This window comes from Microtus oregoni, unplaced genomic scaffold (genome assembly GCF_018167655.1).
Source record: "Microtus oregoni isolate MIOR12 unplaced genomic scaffold, Mior012 000002F_ref0000024, whole genome shotgun sequence".
NCBI classification, from domain to species: Eukaryota; Metazoa; Chordata; class Mammalia; order Rodentia; family Cricetidae; genus Microtus; species Microtus oregoni.
In genome coordinates this window covers 60,603,025-60,629,974 of record NW_024543061.1, presented here as the reverse complement: position 1 = coordinate 60,629,974, position 26,950 = coordinate 60,603,025, and the positions used below count along the sequence as shown (strand labels likewise).

The following is a 26,950-nucleotide window of genomic DNA, read 5'->3' as shown; positions in this document are numbered from 1 at the left end:
TCTCTTTTGTGTTCACTATGAATAATGCAAAGACACTGACAGCAGTGTCAGTGTTGGGACTGGTGGTTCCCTAGCTGGGCATTCAGTTCCTTCATGTAAATTTCTGTACTTTGAACATGACTGAAGTTCTAGAGCAGGGTGAGAAATATCTCCATGTGTTCCTCACTCTCCCTGGAATCCTTTGGCAGCCTACTTCAAGTCTGTGTCTCACTTACATGGATTTGCACCCGTATTCTCCTTCTTGCCTGCTCACGCAGCTCTGCCTACTGCCCAGTTCCAAAGTCACTCCTTTGGATCATCAGCCTGTTATCACATCCCCTGGTCCCAGTTACCACATCTATTAGTCATCTTCTATTCCATAAAAATCCTCTCTCCGTCACACAATAATTATTATTTCAGGAATTGAGGAATAGCTTAACCTATGGTTCCATTTAGAGCCTCTTGTAAGTTAGTAGTCAGACTGATGGCCAGATCTACAGTCATCTAAAGGCCTGACTTGAACTTGAGAGTCTGTTCATATCCTCATGTGCTCTTGGCCTTTCATACTATAACTTAGAATATGGCAATGGATTACCCTCAACAAATGAGATTCCCAATGTCTTTGTAACTTAAACTCAGAAATGATACATCATCACTGCTGCCTTTAATGTCACACAAGCTAACTCTTTACAGTTTGAGAGGGAACACACAACACTGGGAATAGTTGGAGAATGGAATTGTTGCTGGCCATCTTGAAAGCTGTCCGCCGCAGCAAGTATTAGGAATTCACAAAGTAGCATACAATGAGTATACAAAGTGTATTCAACAATAAGTAGGAATGCACTACACATACAATAATGTAAATGAATCTCAAAACCACAACAAAACAGTCAAGACAAGACAAGAGTTTGTACTGTATGATTCTATTTGCTTGTTGTGTAAGAAAGCAGATTATATACCAAAAGAGAACCTACTTGTATTCTGTCCCCCTCCTTAGTTTACTGGTGGGCCTGTGACTTCTATTCCTTCTTCCTCTTCTGATTTTAGAGTCATCTAACTTTCTCTGACCAATATCCATTCAGTGCTGACATGGAAAGAAAGAATTTTAATTTTTTTTATTATTTTATATGTATGGGTGTTTGCCTGTGTGTGTATTTGTGCACCACCAGTGTTCCTAGTGCCTTTGGAGACTAGAGTTACAGACAGTGTCTGAACTAGAGTTACAGATGTGAAGGAAAGAAACAGAATGTTCTCTGTGTAGGAGTCAGACAGTTTTGTCTTTCCACTGTGTGAATGCTGGGTATCAAACTCAGGTCATCAGATTTGATAGCAAGCACTAAGCTATCTCAGTGTTTGAACAGGTCTCCTGTGTCCCTAGGCTAGCCTCTAACTCCTGATCCTCCTGCTTCCACCTTCACAGTAATGGGATTACAGCACATGTCACAGCACCCAGTTGTAAGATTTGTTTTCAAGTTAGCAACTGTTAGCCACATAGAGAGCCAGTAAGAAAACATACAGGTGGTTACATGAGTAAACTGTATATTTAGTGAGGGGAATTTGAAAGTAGAGTCCACAGGACTTTGTGACTCCATTGTCAGTATTCATGGGTAGAAATAAGGAGTTCAGAGTAGTTGACATTTTATTTCATTTTTTTATTTTACTGATTTTATTGAGCTATACCTTTTTCTCTGCTCCCCTCTTCTCCTCTCCCCTTCCCTTCAACCCTCTCCCTTGGTCTCCATGCTCCCAATTTACTCAGGAGATCCTGTCTTTTAAGTAGTTGACATTTTTGATTGAACAGCTTGAATTATGGCCATTAGTAGAGGCAGGCATGTATGTTGTGAGCTTTTGCAAAGGTGAGACCTGGGGAAACAAGGGTCTTACAGTGCTCCCAGCAACGAAGTTGACATCATGCCTCACTGTATATATCTCATCACAGAGGAGAAACAACAGGTATTGTGGAATATTTTGCTCTTTTGGCTTTTGGGGGGCCTGCCACCCAGCTCCCAAATAAATCACACACGAAGGCTAATTCTTAGTTATGAATGCCTGACCTTAGCTTGACTTGTTTCTTGCCAGAATTTCTTAACTTATATTATCCTGACTACCTTTTGCCTCCGGGTTTTTATCTTTCTCTATTTCTGTGTACCTTTCTTTACTGCTTTCTTTGTGGCCTGCTTTGTAGCTGGGTGGCTGCCCCTGATGTCCTCCTCTCCTTGTTCTCTTGTTGCTCTTCATTCTCCTTGTTTCTCCTTTTTTACACTCTCTGCCTACTAGCCCTGCCCATCCTTGCTCTTGTCTCCCTATTGGCCATTCATCTCTTTATTAGGACCATCAGAGTTTAAGATGGGCAAAGAACCACAGCTTCACAGAATGCAGAATAAACAAAAGTCACACACCTGAAAATAATATTCCCCAGTGAACAGGACAGTGCAGAAGGACAACTGCACAGTCTCGTGTCCCTTTTCTTTTTGTCAGAGCGCGATATTTTAACAGTGGTACATCTGATGTCCCACAGGTCTCTCTGAAAGAGTGGTACATCTTTTAGTCTGGTAAACAGAGCCTGCAATAGCTTATAAGAAAAATCCTTTCCTTTTAAACATCAGGCTTATTTCTATTCTTTTTCTGTTTTCTCCTCTTTCTCGGCTTACCTGCTTTTCTTTAGTTTCTGTAACACCTCAATTAGGCATAGCGTGTAGTTGTGTCTCTGTTAGGGTTTACTGTTGCTGTGAAGAGAGACCTTGACCACGACAACTCTTTTACTTCATTACCCTCCCTTCCTCTCCCCTTCTCTCCTACCCTCTCCCATGATCCTCATGGCCCCAATTTACTCAAGAGATCTTGTCTTTTTCTACTTCCCATGTACATTATTAGATTCATGTATGTCTCTCTTAGTCTCTTAGGGTCCTCTTTGTTGTCTAGGTTTTGTTTTTGGTTTTTTGGGCTTTGTTTTTGTTTTTGTTTTTTGTTTTTTTTTTCTTTATGTCTAAAAGCCACTTATGAGTGAGCACATGTGATATTTGTCTTTCTGCGTCTGGGTTACCTCACTCAGTATGATGTTTTCTAGATCCATCCACTTGCCTGCAAATTTCAAAATGTCAATTTTTTTTTCTGCTGTGTAGTACTCCATTCACATTCTTCAGTCGAGGGCATTTAGGTTGTTTCCAGGTTCTGGCTATGACAAACAAAGCTGCTATGAACGCAGCTGAGCTCATGTCCTTGTGGTACAATTGAGCATCCTTTGGGTATATACCCAAAAGTGACATTGCTGGGTCTTGATGAAGGTTGTTTCCTAATATTCTGATAAATTGCCACACTGAAATCCAAAGCGACTGTACCAGTTTGCATTCCCACCAGCAATGCAGAAGTGTTCCCTTTTCCCCACATCCTCTCCATCAGAAGTTGTCATCAGTGTTTTTGATCTTTGCCATTCTTACAGGTATAAAATGTAATCTCAAAGTTGTTTTGATTTGCATTTCTCTGATGACTTGAGGATGTTGAGCATTTCTTTAAGTATCTTTAAGCCATCTTAGATTCCTCTGTTGAGAGTTCTCTGTTTAGGTCTGTACCCCATTTTTATTAGATTATTTGTTCTTTTGATGACCAATTTCTTGAGTTCTTTGTATACTTTTGGAGATCAGCCCTCTGTCCAATGTGGGGTTAGTGAAGATCTTTTCCCATTCTGTAGGCTGTCATTTTGTCTTGTTGACCATGTCCTTTGCTTTACAGAAGCTTTTCAGTTTCAGGAGGTCCCATTTATTACTTGTTTCTCTCAGTGTCTCTGCTACTGGGGTTATATTTAGGAAGCGGTCTCCTGTGCCAATGCATTCAAGTTTGACCCTAAAGTTCTTGCCCCAAAGCTTCATTAGGTATTTCTGTAAATATTTGGGGGGAAGGATAATGAAAATGCTCTTAATTCACCAAGAAATGTGTTAAGAGATAAACAGTCCAATTTTGACAAAGCCAGATGAGTAGGGAAATGAGACAGTGTCTCCTGCCAGAGATGAAATTCCCTGTGCAATAGAATGGTGTTTCAAATACCGTACATATAGAAAAAGGCACCAAACAAGGGTAAATCAGAAGTGTTCCCTTTTATGTGTTCACTACTAGGAGGAGGCTGAGTGGATATACTTAGTTTATTAGTTACTGTCTGTTGCTGTGTAAAAGACCACAGCCCCAAACCAGTTATGGAAGAAGTTTATTTTGGCTTACATTCCAGAGGGATGAGAGCCCATTATGGCAGGGAAGCAGGGCAGCAAGTGGCAGGAATGGCAGCAGGAGCAGGAAGCTGAGAGACCACATCTTTACCTTAAACACAAAGCAGACAGAATTAACTGAAAGTAGACAATGCTACGTCCTCTCAAAGTCCACGCCCAGTGACATCCTTCCCCCAGCAAGGCTGTACCTCTTAAACCTCCCTGAAACAGCACCTCCAGCTGAGCCTAAGGCAGAACAGCTCCTTAAACCACAACACTTAGATATTAATAGAGATTGTTGCTCATTAGAGGAATCATGGGTAATCTTTCTTTAACGTTATTCTTTAGATTGTGTTCATAGTCAATATTTAAAAACCATACAATATGAGCAAGACTTTAGTGCTTTAAAGCCTTATTTGAACACTATTTTATTAGTGTAGCTTGCATTACTTACTTTTGTGTATTCTGGCTCACAAAGTGATTTTCGAAGATCTTAGGGTAGCACTCATTTACCCAGATGCTCAGTCACCACTTCTCCTTTTTAGCAAAGATGGAGGATTGGAAAGGATTTTAGAACAGTATTTGATTATTTTCAAACATAAATTACTTATTTTTTGTTTTGTTTTGTTCTTTTTCTAAATTACTTATTGATGGCTATTAAATTCTATACATGTAACTTCTCTCCTTGTCACCTGCTTTTTTATTCTCTTAGATTTTTCTAGGTGATGATATTATTTCATTTTAAGTAATAACTTCTTCCCAGATATTTATGATCTTAATATTTATATAAAATCCACCCAAAACTGAATAGCTGTTTATAAAGATGATGAGTCAGTTATTAGATACATGAAAATGAGTCCTACCTAAATATAACTAAAAAAAATCAAAGTTGCAGAATAACATGTGTAGTACAATCTAGTCTTATTTAGCAATATTAAAAAGTACTGTATAAAGTGCTTGCTTTGATTGAGGCTTGTCTTCCCTGCACAGTTACCTACCTATCTTAGCTCAAACAGCCATAACAAATACCATAGAATGGGTGACCAAAACAGTGTTTGTCTGTGTCGCATGAATAATAAAAACCCAGAGACAGATATTGGGGTTCAAACTGAAGATCAGAAAAGCAAAGCATCTAGCCACTAGACAGACCTTTTAACAAATCTTCAGACCAAAAGGGTGGGATCCTGTCTCCACGAATCCTCAGACTCCACACCCACTGAGTTCCTGTCTCTTCTCCTTCATATTCCTCTCTCTGCCCAGCCACCTCGTCTAGGTGGACACTCCCGTCTCCACCTCCCTAGTGCTGGGATTAAAGGTGTGACCCACCACCACCTGGACCTGTTTCTGGATGCGTCAGGAGTAGCCCAGGGTAGCCTTGAACTCACAGATATTCTTCTGCCTCTGTCTCCTGAGTCACGGGATTAAAGGTGTGTGCCACCACTCCCTGGCCTTTAGTGGCTTAGCTTTACCTCAGGCAAGCTTTATTTATTAAGATACAAATAAAATAATCCCTACGGTCTGTTTGTTCAAGGTCTAGAGGTGTGAGCAGTTCAATATCTCTGCTGACTCCTGATGAGATCTCTCTTCCTTACCTACAGAGACTCTTCTCTGTGTTCACCTAGAGGAGATCGGTGACTCATTTGTGCTTAGAACACAGCCTTAATCACAAGCAAAATTAGGAGTCAACCCTTTGACTTCCCTGAGTCCTTGTCTCTAGATGAGGTGACGTTGGGGTTAGGGCTTCAGTATGGATAGCTTTGACTAAACCCTTGGCGGTATCCTCTCAGAGTCCGTGTTTAATTGATTTCATTGTGGACAGTACTAGCTGCATGCTCATGGAAGTCTTTAAGGTACTTGTTGCCCTACCATTTATTATAGGGATTTTATCTCAATTTAAACTATGAATTTCTTTTTAGACACAAAATCGGATGAAACTAATGGCTGACAACTATGAGGATGACCACTTCAAAGCCTCCCGTTCCAATCAGACGAACCACAAACCCTCCCCAGACCAGGTAAGATTGTGCTGGAATATCTCTTTTTTTTTTAAACAGTATGCTCTCATATTCATAAATTTTGTGGTAGCACATTGCAAATTCTAGGTTGTAGATTTAGAAGAAGAATCTCAGGTTTTTCTCAAAAATTCCTGTATAAAAAATTGATGGTTCTGAATATGTTATGAACATATGCTTAAAATGTTTATAAAGACTTTATTAAATAATTACATTAAAATGAGAAAAACATGAGTCCTACTTTTCTCATTGAAGAATTGATTCCTTGTTAAGGAACAAGACTTTTCTCAAGCTCAGCAAGGCACAGCTCAGGATAAAAATTATTTCTTGTCGAATTACAAAGTATATGGCCTTCCCATCTTCTGTGGAAGGTACAGCTGAAGACAGGGATGTACCTAAGTGATCAGTAGTTTGCCTAGCATGTGAAAGGCCCTAAATTGAATTTTCAGTACCGCAAAAAATTAAAAGTGATAGGTGAAACTTAATTTCTTCCCTTTGATTTTTGGTGGACCCCTTCAGCATGACACTCTCAAGGGATAGTGTTGCCTTCAGCTTGCTACCAATACAAAACAGACATTGATGAAACTGAAATTTGCAACAATTTTTAAAGAAGGTGAAACCTTCCCAAGCTCTCAAGTGTGATGAACAGGGAAGAGCATTGAGCACATTACCTCATATCTCTGTGCTCAAAATCAGTTCCAGCATCTCTGTCACACCCAGTCTTAAAATGTATAAAAAAAATAAAACGAAGGGGAAAAACAATAGCCAAGTAATTACATCCATGTGACTGCAAAGTCTTGGAAAACTCCCCTGCTAAACATGTCCACCAAGTGACAGCTCTAGCATTTTCTTAGAGTTGTCATAGAATTCGTGTAGATGAAAGTAGCAGCTGATATCCAAATTGTTATTCTCTCCAAGACTCAGAAGGAAGGGTTCTATACGTTGACCAAGTCAGCTGAGACACAGCTAAGACGTTAGAGGGAAAACAGAATCAACCTCATGTAAAATAGGGAGCTGTGTTCTTGGTGTCCCTCTACCTAGAAACCACTGTCTGCTCTGCCTGCTTCCTGCTCCTGGAATTCAGACTGCCTGGCCTCTGCATGAAGCATGTCAGATATTTCCCATGGAAAAGGTTTATATATGAGGTGGAGGTTATTGGCGTGGGGAGGCAAACAGACCTTAACTCTGACCTGATGAATTTTGCACGTCCATCTCTGGGAAAGGTAGAAGAGTAACCATGGAACCATAAACTAATTACTAATTTGTAGTTGGGACTAGAAGCTAATGTTAAAAAAAAAAGCCAAGAACTTCTTTTCTGCTGCATTATGTTTATGCCTTTGTTTTAATACTAACCAACTCTTTTTCATTCCCATGCTGCCCTGGGGCATTGTTCCCATGTCATCTCTCCCCATAGGATGAGGAGGAGGGTATATGGGCATAGCCAATCAGATGCTCTTAGTTCAGCCATTTTGTTCAGAACGGTGAGAAACAGCTTTCCTTAACTACGGCAATGATTTTTGTTTGCATTTTTCTTTCTCCATCATCACCTTCACATCTCGCTCTATATAATCATGAACTCCCTGTGTGCTTTCTGCTCCTTCATTTTCACATGACTCTTGTGTGGATTGCTGTGCTTTTGACATAGTGGGGTGTGGATTTGTGGCTTTATTTCTTTCTGTGTGTTAATAGTCACATTTATAATTTTTTTCTATACATTTTGGACAGAACTTCCAGGGCATGTAACTAAATTTCTCCAGTTAGTGATATTTATTGCTAGATCACCCTCTCTCCAGTGATCTCACAGTGTCCTGGCTATTAATGTATCGCAGACTGACGTGGAGGGCAGACAGTGTGCTGCGAGCTATGCTGTGCCTCCTCATGGTCCTCTCTGCCTATGGAAGACACTGGGTTCTGAGGGTCGGCTCCTAGGCTATCCTAGGGCTTTGACATTATTCTTACAATATCAATAAAGAAAAGGAGGCACAAAGGAATAAAAGAGGGTTTTTTGTTTTGTTTTTTAGCAAAAAAAAAATTATTTAAATTCCTTTTCATAGATTGCTGCTGTGTTCAGCAGCTGCCAGGACACTGTCTAGATTCTCCTAAAAGGCCAGTTGCCTGGAAACTATAGTCCAGTTGTGTCAGTGTCTTCCTTTGCTCTGATGCCCTTGAGGTTTGACTCAGGAAATCAGTTTCTAGGAAATGATCAGTGTAATTACTAAGCTCACATCCTCGTGGCCTTGCATCCGCTGGACACACTGCCCATGCTGATGTGGAGTCAGTTCTCCCTGAAATGTCTGTCTTTATGTTAAACCGCTAAAAACTATAACTGTGTCAACCTCTGAATATTGAACACAGCCAAGAAGGATAAGAGGTAAGTTGTTGAACTGCCAGCTTTCAATGTGACTTTTAGCAGCAGTGTGAAATGATCAGTATCAACCAGAAAGTGTGTTGCAAGTCAGAGAAAGCTAAAAATGAAAGGAAAGCTATGTTCTGACTGTCTGCGTGCTGCAGGGGCACGTATTTGTCACGCTGCATGTAGGAGCCACCTGATAGCTGTAGTTGCGCAGTCACTTGTAAGTGAATATGATTCTACTTTATATGAACAGAGCTGTCCTACTTGCAGGCCTTATTCTAGTCAATGATAATAAATACATTATTTTGGGAAACAAGGTTACTAGGTAATTTCACCAGGAGATTGAAAAATAAACAAGCCATCTCATGTCCCGGGCCCAGAGTCTGTATTTCTATGTCTGCTGCTTTGTTGGAGCAGCTTCTGTAATGCGCTTCTTCTGTTCTTGCACTTACCCCTTCCCAGCTGTGCTCATAGGGGCCAACTGCACCTGCTTCTGCCAGCCGCTGCACAGCACCTTTGCGGCTATCTGACCAGATCTGTCGTTTTTACAGAACCAGACTTCATACTCTCTGAACGCTGCCCCATTTTACCTAAGAAAATACAAGGACTGGGGTTGTGATGGATTCCTGTAAAACCAGAGCTTGGAAAGCTGAGGCAGAAAGATTCTACGTTCTGGGTCATCTTGGGCTATACAACAAGACAGTGTCTTAAAAACACAGTCAAGATTTGCACGAGTAGCCGGGCGGTGGTGGCGCACGCCTTTAATCCCAGCACTCAGGAGGCAGAGGCAGGCGGATCTCTGTGAGTTCGAGACCAACCTGGTCTACAAGAGCTAGTTCCAGGACAGGCTCCAAAACCACAGAGAAACCCTGTCTCGAAAAAAAAAAAAAAGATTTGCATGAGTGATCCATAAAGCACTACACAAGTCTTGGCTTTTTTCTCTCCTGCACTTATTTCTTTGCTGTTTCTACAGAGAATAGATTTTTCTCAACAAAATTTTGAATTTGAAATTGATACTTCCTTACCAACTTAGGAACTTAAGGTTTTGTCTAAAGCATTTTCTAAGACACCACTCACTGGCAAAGCTTGAGCCTAAAGTAGACACCATCTGTGATCAGAACTGAAATGTCAGAATTGGGCCAGATTGGGGGCTGCAGAGTCTAAGGGTTCCGAGTATAGGCTTTGAACAGTGTCTGTTCAGTACTTACAGTAGCACCTGCTCTCTACCCTGACTTGCCCTGTAAGAGACAGTGATGGTAAGAAGTAGAGAGATGGTGTGAGACATGGAACCAGACTGCAAGGTCTGGCATCTAGACCTTAACTCCGTTGCCTAGGAAGAGTGGGGTCACCTCTGCAGTGGATTCTTTACCTAGTGCACGAGTTTCTCAGTGTTTGTTTCTGTTTGTTAATGTGTTAATGTACAGTACCATCAGCAGTTTCTTACGCCCCTAAGCACTGTCCTTTGTGGATGTGTTACTATTTCACTGCTGTTAATTTAGATCTCACACATCATTAATTTAGACCTTACTCTGAGAATAAGTTTTCAGTGACTGTTAGTTATTCTTGTTGGGAATATCATCATCAAAGTACATTGTCTTCATTTCAGAGCTGAGACTGTGTGGCTGGGAGATTTAGAAGTTGTAACTCAAGGGCCCCAGGCATTTCTGTGTTCTAGGATGAGTAACTAGAAACTGTTCTTAAGTGGTAACCAAGACAAATTTCATTACCGAAAGTATGATATCATGTATGTTGAGGAATATTTTCCTTTAGGAAAACATCTCGTAGGCTGGCAAGATTGCTCAGTTGGTGGAGATACTTGCTAAGCAAGCATGGCAACCAGAATTCTATCTCCCTAAGCACACATATGGCAGAGGGAGAAAACCAGCTTCTCAGAGTTGTCTGCTGGCCTCCATATGTGTACCATGGTATACACATGCAATAGTAATAATTAAAAGAAGACACTTTTAAGTTTTGTTAAGAGATTTCCAATAACATATTCTTTATAAATGATGTTTTCTTTAAAAGAATACGTTCAGTCAGTATCAGTGACACGTTTGCCTATCAGAGGACATCAAACAATAGGACATCTGGCCACCTTAGCCACCCTAGTGGAAAGTACCAGAACAAAGATGTACTGGCTAGTTTTGTGTCAACTGGACACAAGCTAGAGAGGAGAGAGCTTCAATTGAGAAAAGGCCTCCATAAGATTTAGTTGTAGGGCATTTTCTTAATTAGTGGTTTATGGGGGGAGAGACCAGCCCATTGTAGGTGGTGCCACCCCTGGGCTGGTGGATCTGGGTTCTATAGGAAAGCAGACTGAGCAAGCTATGGGAAGCAAGCCAGTAAGCAGCCCCCTCTATGGCCTCTGGATCAGCCCTTGCCTCTGGTTTCCTGTTTGAGTTCCTGTCCTGACTTCTTAGAGTGATGAACACCAATATGGAAGTGTAAGCCAAATAAACCCTTTTTTTCCCCAACTTGATTGTGGTCATGGTGTTTCATCACAGTCACAGAAACCCTAACTAAGATAAAAGGTTTCTTGTCCGAATTAGCTTGTTCATGTTGCTCTCTGTCCCTTCACTCTGTCTTTTCTTCTTCCTTGACAATAGAACATCGGGCCCATGAATGCACTGATATTAATATGATTACATTTCCGTTTCTGTTATCTAGAACAATGCCTGTGTATAATACAGTTTAATAGATATATACACACAAATTAAAATACATGTGATTATAAAATAGAAAATATACATAATATATATAAACCACTTTCTAACATTTACAAAATCTAGGGAAGAAGAAATAATTTACATTGAAACAAAGTACACAGAAATGGCTCTGAAGCACATACTGGTTACTACCATTGCTATTATAAAAGAACATGCAGAACAAAGTGTCTGGATCTCAGAACCTCAGAGAAATGTTGGGGATGGAAAGGAAAGCTGTAAAGAAACCCTAAAAGTTGGCTCCTGCAATTTTATCCCAGCTGCAGCAGAGTGAGTGTAACTCAAAAGTATGTTCTGTATGTTCTGACTGCCACGTGCACATTTAAGGGAAAAAAAAACTTCTCTTCATGTAGCCTGTGGCTCATTACTGTGAAAATTAGCCTCATGTTCTTTAGGGACTTCGTCCTCTCAAGTAAAGTAAGTCCTTATCATAGCCCATAAAAGTTAGTCTTGCTGGGGGCTGGAGAGATGGCTCAGAGGTTAAGAGCGCTGGCTGCTCTTCCAGAGGTCCTGAGTTCAATTCCCAGCAACCACATGTTGACTCACAACCATCTGTACTGAGATCTGGCGCCCTCCTCTGGCATGCGGGCATACATCGAGGCAGAATGTTGTATACATAATAAATAAATAAATCTTAAAAAAAAAAGTTAGTCTTGCTGTGGAAATGGGGTTATATGTGTATCAGAAAAGCACGAAAGTGTTTCAGAGCAAGATTTGGGACAGTGGGTTTCAGGATGTAAGGTGAGAGATGCTGCAAGTATCATCACTGCTTTTGAGATTGTTTTACAAGTCCCCTTATTTCAGTTTCCTTTGGGTCTCTTCTAGTGGGGTTCCCATTGTTCCCTTATTTGTTGGACACTCTCTGATTTAGGATCACTATTGCTGTAATGAAACACCATGACCAAAATCAACATGGAAAGGAAAGGATTTCTCTCACTCACAGTTCCATATAACAGTTCGCCATCAAAAGCAGTGAGGGCGGGAAGGAACTCAGAAGCCGGAGCTCATGCAGAGGCCATGGAAGGGTGCTGAATACTGGCTTGTTCCTTGTGGCTTGCTCAGCTTGCTTTCATGTAGAACCCAAGACCACCAGCCCAGGGATGTTCCCACCCATAATGGGCTGAGCCCTCCCCATCAATCATTAGTTAGGAAAATGCCCTATAGACTTCTTACAGCCTGAGACATTTTCTCAATTGAGGTTCCTTCCTCTGATAACTCCTATTTGTGTCAAGTTGACAGAAAACTAGCCAGTATGACACATACTAAAAGTATTCTGGTTGCCATAGTTCTGCACTTTGTAATTGTTAAATCTTTAGAAAGTCTGTCTGTAGATAGAAATGTTTAAATAAGTCAGCAGAACTGATTGTAGTGCAGGAGTGTCCAACCTTTGGCTTCACTTGGCCACATTGAATAAAAAATAGTGGTCTTGGGCCATACATTAAATATATGGGCAGTATCAAAAGATAATCAGGATGGTCTGTGGTGATTTTTGTGATATCTATCACTACAAATAACTAAAGAAGTCCTCACATAGTCCCAATTATATGGCACCTCATGCAGAGTCTTTTAAAATCATCAAGCAATTCCCAAATTTGTAATTGTAATGCCTGTGTTACTTACTCTCTACGGTACAGTTCGAGCTACTATACCATTCGCAAGCTAGGCAAGGGCCTGGAGATTAAAGGAACACACAAGAGACGTGGGTCATCCGTGAGGAGAGAATGCCAAATGCCATTTATTCAAGCTTAGGAAAAACCTTATATACCTAGCTGCTGCACAATGGAAATCCCCCCAGGCAGGTGGAAAATTACAAGGCCCAAGAGTAAACAAAACCCCTAAGCTAACCACCAGTGGGGGCAGAAAGAGCACAGGAACAAACAGGATGGTTTAGCCGAAAATTGCAACAAGATGTTTGGCCAGAAACTGCAAGCCATCCTCAATTTGAGTCCCGGGAGGAGGAGGGGTAGACCTGTGGGTCCTACAGTAATCATTAATAAAACAAACATATATAATAAGTCCCATTGGATTTTTTATTTCAAAAGTAAAAATATAGCCAGGTGGTAGGGATATACATTTTTAATTCCAGCACTCGGGAGGCAGAGGCAGGTGGATCTCTGAGTTCAAGGCCAGCCTGGTCAACAATGCAAGTTCTAGGACAGCCAGGGCTACACAGAGAAACCCTGTCTCAAAAAAATGAGGGGAAAAAAAAGCAATATGTTATAAAACTAGTTGGGATGTTTGGCCTTGTGTTTGAGAAACAAATACAGCAATATCTGGTTAAGTGAAAGCCGTTGCAGTCCTCAGTGCGTTCTCATTTTCCCTTGTCCTTCATTCTGTGGGCATACGCGTGTATGTGCACATGTGAATGCACACTACATGCATGCATGCGGAGACCAGAGATTGACTCTGGGCATCTTTCTTCTTCCATAGCTCCCCATTTTATTTATCGAGACAAACTATTTCAGTGAACCTAGAGCTCCCCGATTTAGCTAGTCTAAATAGTCATTTTGTGAATGCGGAGATTACAGGTGGGCTCCCACTCAGGTTTTACCAGGATGCTGAGGATCTGAATTCCAGTCCTCATATGTATGGGCCAATCATTTTATGAGTCATTTCCCCAGCCTTTGGTGTGCTTCATTTGTGAAAACAGTTATTCACAGATTCAGGTACTGCCTGACAGAGATGGTCTGCATCAGGCAGGATTGTGCAGAGCCTATAAAGGTTAAGGGAAGACACAGTCACATCGTCCTTTAAGTTGAATGTCAGATTGCATCTCTGTAGATTCCCCCTGAAAATTGACAGCTCAATTGAAATTGATAATACAATCCACTAAAATACTGATCATTTTCCTGGAAATCTTCAAATCTGCTCTCAGGTTTTTGTATCAAACTGAAAAGCAAGGCTAAGTCTTTCCACTGTCCACAGTACTGTCACTGTGGCACTCCAGGCAATGTCGGGTGGGCTTGCTCTCGTGGTATGGGGGCTGGGGCTGGACCAGTCGTTGGTTGGTCACTCCCACAGTATCTGCACCACCCTACTCCCTGCCCCCCCCCCATATCCATAGGTAGGACAGACTTTAAGTCAAAGATTGTGTGGCTGAACTGGCACCCCAGTTCCTATAGTGGAAGTCCTGCCTGATCACAGGGGATAGCCAGTTCAGGCTGTGCATACGCCATTGCTAAGAGTCTTAGCTAGGGTCATCCTTATAGAATCCTGGGAGTTTCCCAGAATCACCATTTTTAAAAGGCCAAGTATGTTAGTGTGTGCTTATAATCCCAGAACTGGGGAGGCAGAGACAGGCTGATCCCTGGGGCTTGCTGATCAGTGAGCCCATTCGGTTTGGTGAGGCCCAGACATGCTGTCTCAAAAGACAAGGTACCTGGTGACTGAAGAATGACAGTTGAGATTGTCCTCTGCCTCCACGTGGACATGCACATGTGTATACACAAACAGTTGTTCACACTCAAGTATAGGCATGGGCTGCTCAAGGGAGAGTTGTACTTAACAATGGCTGCTTCTGTGAGTTTTGCTTTTGAAAGTTGTGCTTTCATATGAGTTAAAACATTTAAGTAAAAATATTTTAGTATACTTATTTTGTTAAAAATTGCTTTCCTTTCAAGAAAAAAATATAGCCAGGAAGTGGTAGCATACGCCTTTGATCCCAGCACTTGGGAGGTAGAGGCAAGCAAATCTCTGTGAGTTTGAGTTGAGGCCAGCCTGGTCTACAAGAGCTAGTTCCAGGACAGGCTCCAAAGATACAGAGAAACCCTGTCTCGAAAAACCAAAAAAAAAAAAAAGAAAGAAAGAAAGAAAGAAATGTAAAAAAGAAAAAGAAAGAAAAAGAAAGAAAGAAATGTATGTGTTGGTACATACATATGTATATGCAGGTACCTGCAGAGTGCAGAAGGGTAATTGGATCCCCTGGAGCTAAAGTTACAGGCATTGTGAGCCACCTGATGTGGGTTCTGGGAACTGAACTCCAGGCTTCTGCAAGAGCAGCAAGAGCTAACTGCTGAGTCCCAGAACTTTCCTGTAGTAGAGATTATAAGGTTACTAGTGAGATGCATTATAGAGGCTGGAGAGATGGTTCAGTAGGTGCTGGACCATCAGTGCTGTTCAAGGATGAGGACTTGCATTTGGATACTAGCACCCACATTAATGCCAGACCATAGCACTGGGATAGGGAGGAAGACAGGTAGGTCTCTGGAGTTCTCTAGTCAGCCATTCTAGCCAAACCAGTGAGCTTCAGATTTATTGAAGAGACCCTGTCTCAAAAATTAAGGTGGATTAAGTTAAAGTATAACATTCATTGACCTCTGACCTACACATATAAACAACCCCCCCCACACACACACACATTCATGATACACACAACAAAGTAAGATAAGCACATGGGTCCAAAGAGCTAGGTTTGATGCGTGCACCTTTGGAGACAAAGACATGGGTCTCTGTGACTCTGAGCCAGCCTAGTCTGCGTAATGAGTTCTAGGACAGCCAGGCTGCATAGTGAGACCCTGTTTCCAAAGGGGAGAAGAAAAAATAGTCAAAGAAATCCTTACTATATATAGGTTAACAGAAAGCAAAGACATTTTTTTTAATAAATATTATTTCCCCTTCCTTTCCTCTCTCCAATTCTTCCAATGCATTGCCCCTTGTTTTTTTTTTTTTTTCCTCAAATTCACGGCCTCCTTTCCCTCAAAAAGAAAAAAAAGAAAAAGATATATGATTTTGCTGACTTTTGAAACTACATTATTTAAGCAACTTAAAAGATTATGTTAAAGTGTTCTGGTATATTTGCTCTTAACTACAAAGCCTTTGGCAAGTTCTTTTTTTCTTGGAACAAAATTAAGACGGCATGTCACTCTGAACCTAAGCTGGCCCTAGTACTCACTAACTAGCCCAGATTAGCCTCAAGTTTACAGGAATCCTCTTGTCTCAACCTCTCCAGTGCTAGGATTACAAGTCTATACTACCAAGCTTGGGTCATAGGTAATTTCTTGGGTTTGTTATACAGGTATATAAGCTGATAAGACGAAAACATAGGTCAAAGAGGTCAAGAGAATCATAATGTTAAGGTAACGGAAATCAAGGCATGCTTTGACTATGTCTTAAGAGTTTCTATTGCTATGAAGAGACACTATAATAAGGGCAACTCTTATAAAGGGTAATGGCTAATTGGGGTGATTTACTTAACAGTTTCAGAGGTTCGGTTCACTTTCATCATGGTGGGACATGGCAGCATGCAGGCAGACATGGTCTAGAAAAGGAATTGAGAGTTCTACATCTTGATCTGCAGGCAACAGGAAGTGAACTGAATCCCACACTGGGTATAACTTGAGCATAGGAGTCCTCAAAGCCTATCCCCACAGTGACACACTTCCTCCAACAAGGCCATACCTCTTAAAAGTAGTGCCACGCCCTATGAGATTATAGGACCAGTTACATTCAAACTACCACAGACTATAAACATATTTCCTAGTCTTTATTATCCAGTTGATTTTCAGCCAATAGGATAAACAGGCATCTTTATCTTCTCCAGTCCCCTTAATTTTCTCTTTATAACTTGCCTCAATTTCCCCTTCTGAGACTTTAATTCCCTATCTTTGAAGGTTAATGCTGGCCTAAGTTCCATTTTCTAAAGCTTCTACATGCTAAGTAGGGATATAGACCCTTTCTATGCAGGAAATTAGAAGTCTCAGTCTATCCAAGTTTGAAGTCAGAGGACCATTATTTAATGAGAATTTAGTAGAAACAATGTCATTACTGAAAACATCAGACTGCAATAGCAATAAGCATACAGCAGATGATTGAACCAAACCTAACCTAGCACCAAAGTACGGCAGAACTTGACAGATTTAATTTAATCTTGGAGGACTGGAGGCCAAGTTGTCAGGTATGCATCCATGTATGCATCCGTGGTGGTTTACCCTGGTGGCACAGGTTCCCTCTGTGCTTGTCGAATATCTAATTTTGTAAGAATTGTCTCCATCCTCTTTACTTTTGAGCTTAAGAATGAGATCCCTTGAGTTATAAAAAGAAATTTAGAGACATATTTTTAGTTGTATACTGAGAATATAGCTAAACAGGAGCAATTCCAAAAAGGAATCCAACTAGATTAGAAAGAGACTATTGCATGATTATATATGATTATATGAGCAGTTCCTGAAAGAAAAAAACAGTAAAGTAAACCAAAGCGTAAAGTCCAGTCAGAGCTACTGTTTACAAATGGGACTCCCTTGCTGCCCAAGCTTCAACAAGCAGTGCTCTTGTACCTATAGTTAGAAACATTCTCTATATCCACAAGTATGTATAGCTGGAGAAACAAGCTGTGGGTTCTGTTATGTCCCCAAGCTTACTTATAAAGACTGCCAGTGTCACATCTTGTCTTCCTACCACTTAGAAGGCAAAATGTTTTTCTAAAACAGGATTTCCCAAAGTTTGAAACTGATATCAGGTTCCCTTCCACAAATGCATTTACAAAGTTCCTGCTTTATCAAGTAAGGTAAAGAACAAAATCCTCACACCAACAAAAAAAAAAAAAAGAATCTGTCATATCAGGAGTTTCCAAGGCACCTTGGTGGTTTCCTATATTTTTTGTGTGCCAAGGCCTCAGAAAGAAACCCCAGACAGTTGTGTTTTAATTTCTTAAGTCACCATACAAGGAGTAGGTCTCACTATGGCATTTCCTTACATACACATCATCATGCTTTGCTTATATTCATTGCCCTTCCCCTTAACACCTACCAGCCTCTGGTGCCTTTTTTCTGCTCTCACGTTGTATGTATCCTATGGCCTCTCTTCCTCCCTCTCCTTGTCTTTAAAATCTCTTCCTTCTCTCTGATTGCCCCCATCCTGCTTTCATGATCTACACACATGTGCATGCACACACATGTAAGTGTAAGTCAAGAGTCTGCATGTGGGAGAAAATGTGGTATTTGTTTTTCTCATTCTGGCTTATTTCGCTTAGCATAATGAGTTCCAAGTTCCTGCAAATATCAAGATTTTATTTTTTATAGCTAATAAAATTCTATGTCACATTTTCTTTATCCACTCATCTGTTGATAGATTTCTAGGCTGGCTCCATTTCCTAGCTATTGTAAATAATGACATAATGAATATAGATATACAAATAGCAGTTCTATTTTAATTCTTGAGGGACCTCCACTCCGACTTCCACAATGGCTAACAACACTGTATAGGGTCCCTCTCTCCCCATGTCCTCACTGGCATTTCCTGTCATTTATCTTTTTGAAAGCCACTCTTACTGGGTGAAATTGATTCTCAAAGAAGTTTTAATTTTCATTTCCCTGATAGCTAAGGTTATTAAACTCTTTTCAAATGTTTGTTGACCTTTTATATTTCATCATGTAGCCCATTTATTGATCGGATGATGTGAGGTTTTCTTGTTTAGCTTTTTTGCAGTTTTAGTATACATGTTGGATGTGTGATTAGCAAAGATTTATTCACTTAGCTCATAATTTCTTTTGTATAGAAGCTTTTTAATTTCATATCATCCCTCTTCTCAGTTCCTGAGATCATTTCTTGTGTTGGGGGTCCTTTTCAGAAATTCCTTGCTGTGCCTATTGTCTTGAAGTGCTTTGTTTATCTGTACTTCTAGCAGTTTGAAAATTTCAGGTATTCCATTAAGGTCATTGGTTCTTTTTTAGTTGATTTTGTGTTGGGTGAGAGATGAAGGTCTAGTTTCTGGTTTTCTGTGTGTCTATATTCAGTTAAGTCAACATTATTTGTTGAAGAATGTGTCTTTCTTATGCCTTTCTTGGCCATTATGTGGTTTTAGCCATGTGGGTTTATTTCTAAACTCTCAATTCCATTGGTCAGATATCTGTTCTATGCCAATATCTTGTAGGTTTTGTTTGCTCTATAGTATTACTCGGTGATATAGCTTCAGCACTGTCTGTCTTTCTGCTTAGGATTGCTTTGGCTATTCTGGACCTTTTGTGTTTCCATATGAATTTTAGAGTTGTTTTTTCTGACTCCATGGAAATATGATTGGTGATTTGGTGATGGTTGTGTTAAATCTGTGGCTCAATTTGGCAGTACAGCCATTTTTACAGTTCTAACTTTGCCAGTCCGTGAACATGGACAGTCTTTCCATCTTGCGGTGTCTTCAGTTCCTTTATCCCATGTCTCCAGGAGACCAGAAAGGAAGCAGCCTTGCTGTTCCTCCTAGATACTCCTATCCTCTCTGTCAGAGGCTGCCTGGGCTGTGTAAACTGCTGTGGCCTTTTGTGTTTGAGATAACAATATAGTGCGCACAGTGGCTTTTACACCAGGAAGACAGAAAGAAGAGAAAAAGATTTTCCAGCAATCTTGATACAATCTCAGTTGTCATTTTGCTGTCCAGAGGTACTTTTTTGTTTTGTTTTGTTTTGTTTTTCGAGACAGGGTTTCTCTGTGGCTTTGGAGCCTGTCCTGGAACTAGCTCTTGTAGACCAGGCTGGTCTCGAACTCACAGAGATCCGCCTGCCTCTGCCTCCCGAGTGCTAGGATTAAAGGCGTGCGCCACCATCGCCCGGCTCAGAGGTACTATTTTTATTGAGATGTTATTGTTGTGATGTATGCACAATAATGCACCAACACTTCCTACTTTCTTCTTTAATGAAATATTACATCTTATCTATGAAACTGAAAGCAATCTTTCTTTAACTTCCTGTACAAGACATTTACATAGTTTCTGTGGCTGTTTGGCCTGGTGGTAAAGGAGCTTTGCCTTTAGACCTGTACTGATGCCCTCAGCTCATGCGTAACTGCCTGCAAATCACTTAACACCTTTGAGCACAGCTTCTCCTCTGCCAGGTCAGTAATAGAACTTGTGTGGTAAACTAGAAAGAGAGTCCTGAGAAGAAAGAAAGGACAGTTGAGGGAGGTGGGAAATAGAGTAGGAAACTAACCGGGAGACGAAGTGGGAGCTGCAGGGAAAGGGACAAAGAAGAACAAAGTATAATGAAATGTACGTGCAAAGATCCTAAGCTGAAACTCATTATTTTATGTGTTAACCTAAAATAAATGAATGAATGCATCTCACGTTAAATGATACTGTGGGGATTAAATGTACTCATTTATGCCATGCATGTTACCCTTTGCCAGGCGCCCAGAAAGTGTTCAGTAGTAGCAGTAAGTACAGCATTGATTGGTGCTGATGGTTATACAGCTTTCAGATATCCCTGCTACTGTTTGCTTTGTCCATGCTTCCTGTGCCCTGTTATAAAATTCACTCTTCTGATCACCCGCAAATCCTAGACCTGGTCATCAGTTTTTTCTCCCTAAAATGTAATCGTACAAAGTGCTAATCTTCTTCTTGAGCCTCTGCATTAATCCCCAGAGAGCTAGACACCACCTCAGCAGCTCCATTGCTGTGTCCTTGAGGGACTGCAGTGTATTAGCTACAGGTACTAGGGCCTGCCTAATTACCTCCGAGAAGCACCCTACAAGACGTAGTTTTTTTTTACCCCCTTCATTAAGAATTTTATCACGCCTATATACTGTGGTTCACAGACACATCCTGCATTCTTGTGGTTGCTGCTATATGATTTAAGGACATTTTGTTCTTTAACTCATTTGATGTATTAGAAATAATAGTATTTTAAGCATCTCTGAAGCATATGTACTCAGATTCATGAATTCATATCATAACGATGAGTATTTGACGAATGAAAAAGTTACCTTACTCTTCCTGGTATTATTTATGACTTGGGCATTCTTCCTAAACAACCAGATATCCTTGACATTGTGCAAAATGAAACCCTTCACATCCTAATTGTTTTTCACAACCGTCTGAAAATACCAAGCCCCTGCCAAACTCATAGATTCTTACTGAATGAAAATATTAGCAGAGTTTGTGATATATATCAGTGGCTCTGGATCCAGTCCCAGCACTGCTCCCCACCCATGTAGGAGTAGCATCTGTTTTTAATGTTTTTGTTTCACTTCACTCCCTAACAAGTTATTATCTAATCTGACACCACTTACATGTAAGTGCCCTAGGCTGACCATCCAATACTTACTGCCCTTTCTAGCATATTGTATATTAAGTCCCTTAGGTTATCATCCAGTACAACCTTTTTACTGCTGTTTTGAAAGACAGGTCTACACTTGCCTATAATGTGACATTATTTTGTCTGGTGATGCTGCAGACATTTATTAGTTGACTCCTGTCTTATCTGCACTCTTAAGCAGCAGTTTTCTTATAGTGGGGCTCTGCAGCTTTACTTTTGTTAACTTGTCCTTGACTCCCCACAGTTTCTTTTCTATGCATCCTCTCTGTTAGAATTCTTATGTGTTTGTGGTTAAAAAACATTTTCTTAGACACAAAACTGTATCATCAACCAAAACAGAAGAGCCCTTCTCCGTGATGTGTCTTCCTCTTCCTGATGCTAGGAAAAGACCACATTTCCAGCTGGGTCTGGCAGTCAGTGTTCCTGGGATAAATTAAATGAGCACAGTTGATTGAGGTGTAGCTGGACTGGATCACTGCCTTCCCATTATGCCAAAAGATCAAAGCAGTGTACAAATAGAGGCTTAGTCTAGAAAATATTCAAAGCAGATGGCTCATTCTTTCAGTGAAAATTCAGGTTTTAAGGCACAACACTGATTAACCAGACTTCATTGAAAGATGGTCAACTCTGTTTTTTCCTAGATTTCAAGACTGGAATCACAAACTTAGTCTGAGGGGTTTGGCAAGCTTAGAATGGCCTTCACAGCCTTCCCTGAGACTATAATATAAGTTACTCAGAGTTTGTTTTTGGCACTTCTGAATATCAAATGGAAACATCTTAAATTTGGTCATATAGTCATTTTGTTGGTTGGTCAGTATGTTAAAATCTAGCATTCATATTGTTATAATCTTTAGGAACTGAATCAGGTTGTTTAACACTGAATTCCACATTTTAACAAGTTGAAACCATGTTTCGCACACTCCTTTACCATTTACACCTGGGTCTTCAGTTTCAGGTAGAAGAATCCAATTAATATATGTGGTTTAAACCTTTTAATTATTCTGGTTTAAAACTGATTGTAGTGAGAAAATTAATTCACAAATATTTCCTGGGCATATTCTATGTACCTGTGATGTACCAGGTCCATGGGGAGTAAATAAATGTTTCAAGACCATTAAACACTACACAACAGATTTTCTACAACAAGGGAAATGTTACAAATTACAGTGGGAAACCCCAGATTCCCACAAAAGACTCAGTTGTTCACAGGGAATATGATACTTGAGTTGACCCTCAGAGAAGCAAAGGACATTTGCCAGACAGATATATATGACTTTGTACGGGACATGGACAGCACTGCAAAGGCATAGAAGCATAAGCTGTACAATACAGTTAGTGTCGTCTCTACAAGAGTTCAGTGTAGATAGTTCTGTGGGTCTGCAGTCATTATCTTTTGCTACACAGCACATTACATCAAAACATGACAACCTAAGAGAACACCAAACATTCATTTGTTTGCAGATCTTGTTTTATTTGGTAAATGTGAACATTTTGCCTACATGTATACATTGTTTCTGCCTTGAGCCCAAGGAGGGCAGCAGCAGATGTCAGATCCCATTGGAATTACAGACAGTTGTGAGCCTCTGTAGGGGTGTTGGAAACCAAAGCCACATTCTCTTGAAAAGCAGCAAGTGTTCTTAACCACTGAGCCATCTCTCCAGCCCCCGTAAACATGTATTATCTTTGTTTTATGGAATACTACTTCTTACTTGGGATCTCATGGAGTGGAGGCAAGATATCACTGGGGGCTGCATTTATCCACAACCTTGCCTTGGGCTGGGGCATTCTGCTGACACCCACAGTTAATGCCGAGCTTATATAGGAACCTTTGGTTCTTCATCGTTTTTACTTCTATGGCTTTGTGACTTGGCCTAATATTAGTGACCTAAGAGACAAGAGCAGACAAACCCATGTTGCCTTTTATGATCTAGTATCAAAACTTATCATCTCCTCTACCATGCTTGTCTTAGAAGGGAGTCACTAAGAATTTCCCACATTTAATGGAACAGAAGAACTTAGGCATCACTGATGGAAACACAAAAGACAAGCATATGAACTTATTTTTAAGTCACAACAGTATGGCAGAAAGAGGAACAAGCCCCAGACTGATACAGCCATTAGCAACAGGTTGCTAGCAAAAACTTTATCATGGGGCTGGGGAAATGGCTGAGTGGTTAAAGTACTTGCCACTCAAGTATGAAGACCACATTTTAGATTCATAGAAGCTACCATAAATGCTGGAATGGATGGTGGCCTTCTTTTAATTCTAGCCTCAGAGAACAGAGACAAAGATCGTCAGAAGAAACTGGCAAGCCAGACTAGCCATATTGGTAAGCTCTGGGTTTGAGAGACCCCGCCCTTTGAATAAGGTGAAAGAATGATCCAAGGATGGTTCTGAACAGCAGCATCAGCTCAGGCGTCCACATGGACATTAATGCATGTGGATTTGCACACATAGCCCACAGTTGCATCTATACATGTGCCAAAACATGCTTATACACATGCACAACCATATATGAAGAAGGAAAAAAAAGACCTTAGCATGTCATTGTGGTCTGAATAAGAAAGACAGGAAAAGCAATTAAAAGCATCCTGCCTTGATGGGAAGTCTTATCAATGGTAGCATTTTCATCACCAAGAAGCTTTGGTCCTTCCAAAAAAAAAAAAAAAGTCCAGATCATTTTGAGGGTTTCATATTTACAAGAGAGCACTATCTAAAAGCCCATTTGTAGTTCAGAAAATGCACTTGTCCATAGGAACTTTTCAGATAAAACAACAAGACAAAGCCTGCATATTCTGCATTTGGTTAGGGAGAGAGAAATGTCAGGTGTTAAGTTCCTGGTATAGCAACTTAGCTTCAGTCTTTTCAAGTCTCCACTCAGGTCTTGAACTCAGAAAGTAGATGGCTTACATGACTATGAATATTTCTCTCATCACTTGTGTTCTATGTCAAAGTGATCACAGACTCTAGAGAATTTAGATCTCATGAGTGTTTTAGAAGTGTTTAACCTCAAGAACATTTGAATGGGGATCTAGAACCTATTTTCCAATATTTAACTCAGGTTATACCAACCAGTATCAAGGCATTTATGCTGGAAGCTTTCTGGAGCTAATGTTAATATAACACAACTCTCTACTAATTTTATATGTGTGCGATTTAAAACATCCAGTTTTTATATTTTTGTTATTTAAAGTAAATTTTAAATTTAAATGTATTGTGACCATATTCTTCCTCTCCTCCAAGCTTGTCCAGATCCTACCCCTGCCACTTATCCCACTGAAGTTCTTACTCAAAAAACAAATGAAAACTCAATCAAACAACAAAACCCAAGGGGAGGGGACCAATGTGGAGTCCAGTGTATGTTGGTCAACTACTCCTGAACATATGGCCTGTCCTGGAGTGGTTGATATATTCTATTGGAGAAAGCTGATTTTCTCTCTCCCAGCAGGTATAATTGACAATTCAGTTAGCCTTTACCCTTGTGGCTAGGTTTTCATTCATTCATTCATTTTTTAAAATATAGCAAAATAAAATAGGATAAAATAAAACAAAAGCTGTTACATGGAAGTTGGACAAGGCAAACCAACAGAAGAAAAAGAACCCAAAAGAAGGCATAAGACTTCCACTCCTTCACACACTGGGCCATCCATAAAAACTCTAAACTGGAAGTCATAATATATACACAGAGGACCTGGTGCAGACCCATGTAGGCCCTGTCTCTGTGTTCAGGTGAGCTTTGTTCATGTGTATTTAGAAGGCTTTGTTTTTTTGGTGTTCTCGATCCCCTCCAGGCCTTAAACTCTTTCTGCTTCCTCTTCTGCTGGGTTTCCTGTACTCTGTGGGGAAAGATTTGATGGGGACATCCCATTTAGGGCTAAGTGTTCTAAGGTTTCTTACTCTCTGCATCATGTATGGCTGTGGATCTCTGTATTTGTTCTCATCTGACCAGTATGTCTGCTTTGTGTCAATACCATACTGTTTTATTGCTATAGCTCTGCAGTACAACTTGAAATCTAGGTGGTGGTACCCCCAGCAGTTCTTTTATTATTCAAGATTTTTTGAGCTATCCTGAATTTTTGTGTTTCCATATGAAGCTAAAAATTGCCCTTTCAAGATCTTTGAAAAATTACGTTGGAATTTTGATGGGATTGTGTTGAATCTGTAGATTGCTTTTGGTAAGATGTTCATTTTTACTATATTAATCCTTCCGATCAATGAGCAGGGGAGATTTCCCCATCTTCTGTTCTTCAGTTTCTCTCTCCAGTGACCTGATAAAGTTATACTTTGTTGTTATTACTATTCTTTTTGATATTTAAACTATATCATGATTCTATTTATCAGTAAGGATTTTACTTTAGTCATTTCTTTTTATCCCATTACCAAATCTAAATTCTCATGTAGTCAGTACTACTGTTGATAACATTAATACTTGTTATAGATTTTTTAAATGTAAGTATTTATTAACTAATCAATGAAAAATTATAAGACTTTCTTCTCTAATGTTAATGTCTCTATTTTCTGGCATTGGTCTGTTGTAAGAATTTACAATTTTTTGATTTTTTTTCTTATTTTTATGTGTATGGGTATTTTGCCTACATGTGTATTTGTGCACCACATACCCACAGAGGCCAGAAGAATCTCAGATTCGCTAAAACTAGAGTCATAGATGCTAGTAAATTGCTGTGTTGGTGCTGGGAATCAAAACAGAGGCCTCTGGAAGGGCAGCCAGGGCTCTTAGCCACCACCAACCTGTCTCTCCAGCCCATGAATTTACAAATATTTTCTGAAGATGTAAATAATAAATGTTTTATACTTTGCAGATCCCATACTATCTACTAGAATATTTGACTTATCTGTCATAGTGTTGAAAGCAGCCATGGACAATACATAAGCAAATGAGTGTGGCTATGAATTAATAAAACTGGATAGACTCCACAATGGGTTTTTTTTATATAATTCATGTGTAGCACAAAATATTCTTCAGATTTTTCTTTTAGCCATTTGAAAATGTAAAAACTACTTAGACTTGGTGGTACAAGCCTATAACCCCAGCGCTTGCAAAGCTCAGGTAGGGGAGTAATGAGTTTGAGGTCAACCTAAGCTACATAGGAAGGAAGGCCCTGTTTCCAAAAGAGAAAAGTATATATAGCAGCCTTAACTCAGGGCCATACAGAAACAGACAGCAGTACTAGATCTGGTCCAGAAACTGTAATTTTCCAGTTCCTGGTTTCCTCTGTTCCTTCTCCTGTCCTTAGTGCAGCTGAGCACTGGAGTGTCTTTTATGTGTACTAGTATCCTCACAGAACAGCCATAAACATTTCCATCGTGGACAATGAGCCCTAGCTGATGATTATTGTAGATGCTAATCAAGTGTCTCTACCAGAGTTGTAGGCTCTTCGCTAGTGTATGGTAGATTCTAGAATCAAGCCAATCCCTCTGCCTCCAGAACCTGAGCTTACCTTCCCCACAGCTTACATTGCTTAGCTGTTCTGCACTATTTCAGAGTCCCTAAGATTGTGTAGCATATAACGTGACAGAGGGCAGCTGTACACACATTTGTTCTCTCTTTCCCTCTCTCCCTGTCTCCTCCTCTCTCTCTCTCTCTCTCTCTCTCTCTCTCTCTCTCTCTCTCTCTTCCTTGAACTCCACTCCCCCCCCACACACACACAC

The 26,950-nt window shown here is 40.3% G+C and overlaps 1 protein-coding gene across 12 annotated transcripts in view; it reads left to right on the top strand.

Moving 5' to 3' along the window:
* Erc1 (ELKS/RAB6-interacting/CAST family member 1) overlaps nucleotides 1–26,950 on the top strand; it is a 360,167-nt gene that overhangs the window by 294,052 nt on the left and 39,165 nt on the right. For 8 of the 12 annotated variants that reach the window (XR_005972232.1, XM_041630969.1, XM_041630950.1 and 5 more), the window contains one exon: nucleotides 6,092–6,190. Coding sequence is in view for 11 of the 12 variants with exons in the window: in XM_041630969.1 (XP_041486903.1) it covers nucleotides 6,092–6,190 (99 nt within the window). In the remaining variant the exon portion in view is untranslated. Of the gene's footprint in view, nucleotides 1–6,091; nucleotides 6,191–7,601; nucleotides 7,669–26,950 lie in introns of all 12 variants that reach the window. The other 4 variants (XM_041630966.1, XM_041630959.1, XM_041630960.1 and 1 more) reach the window with 1 other exon arrangement.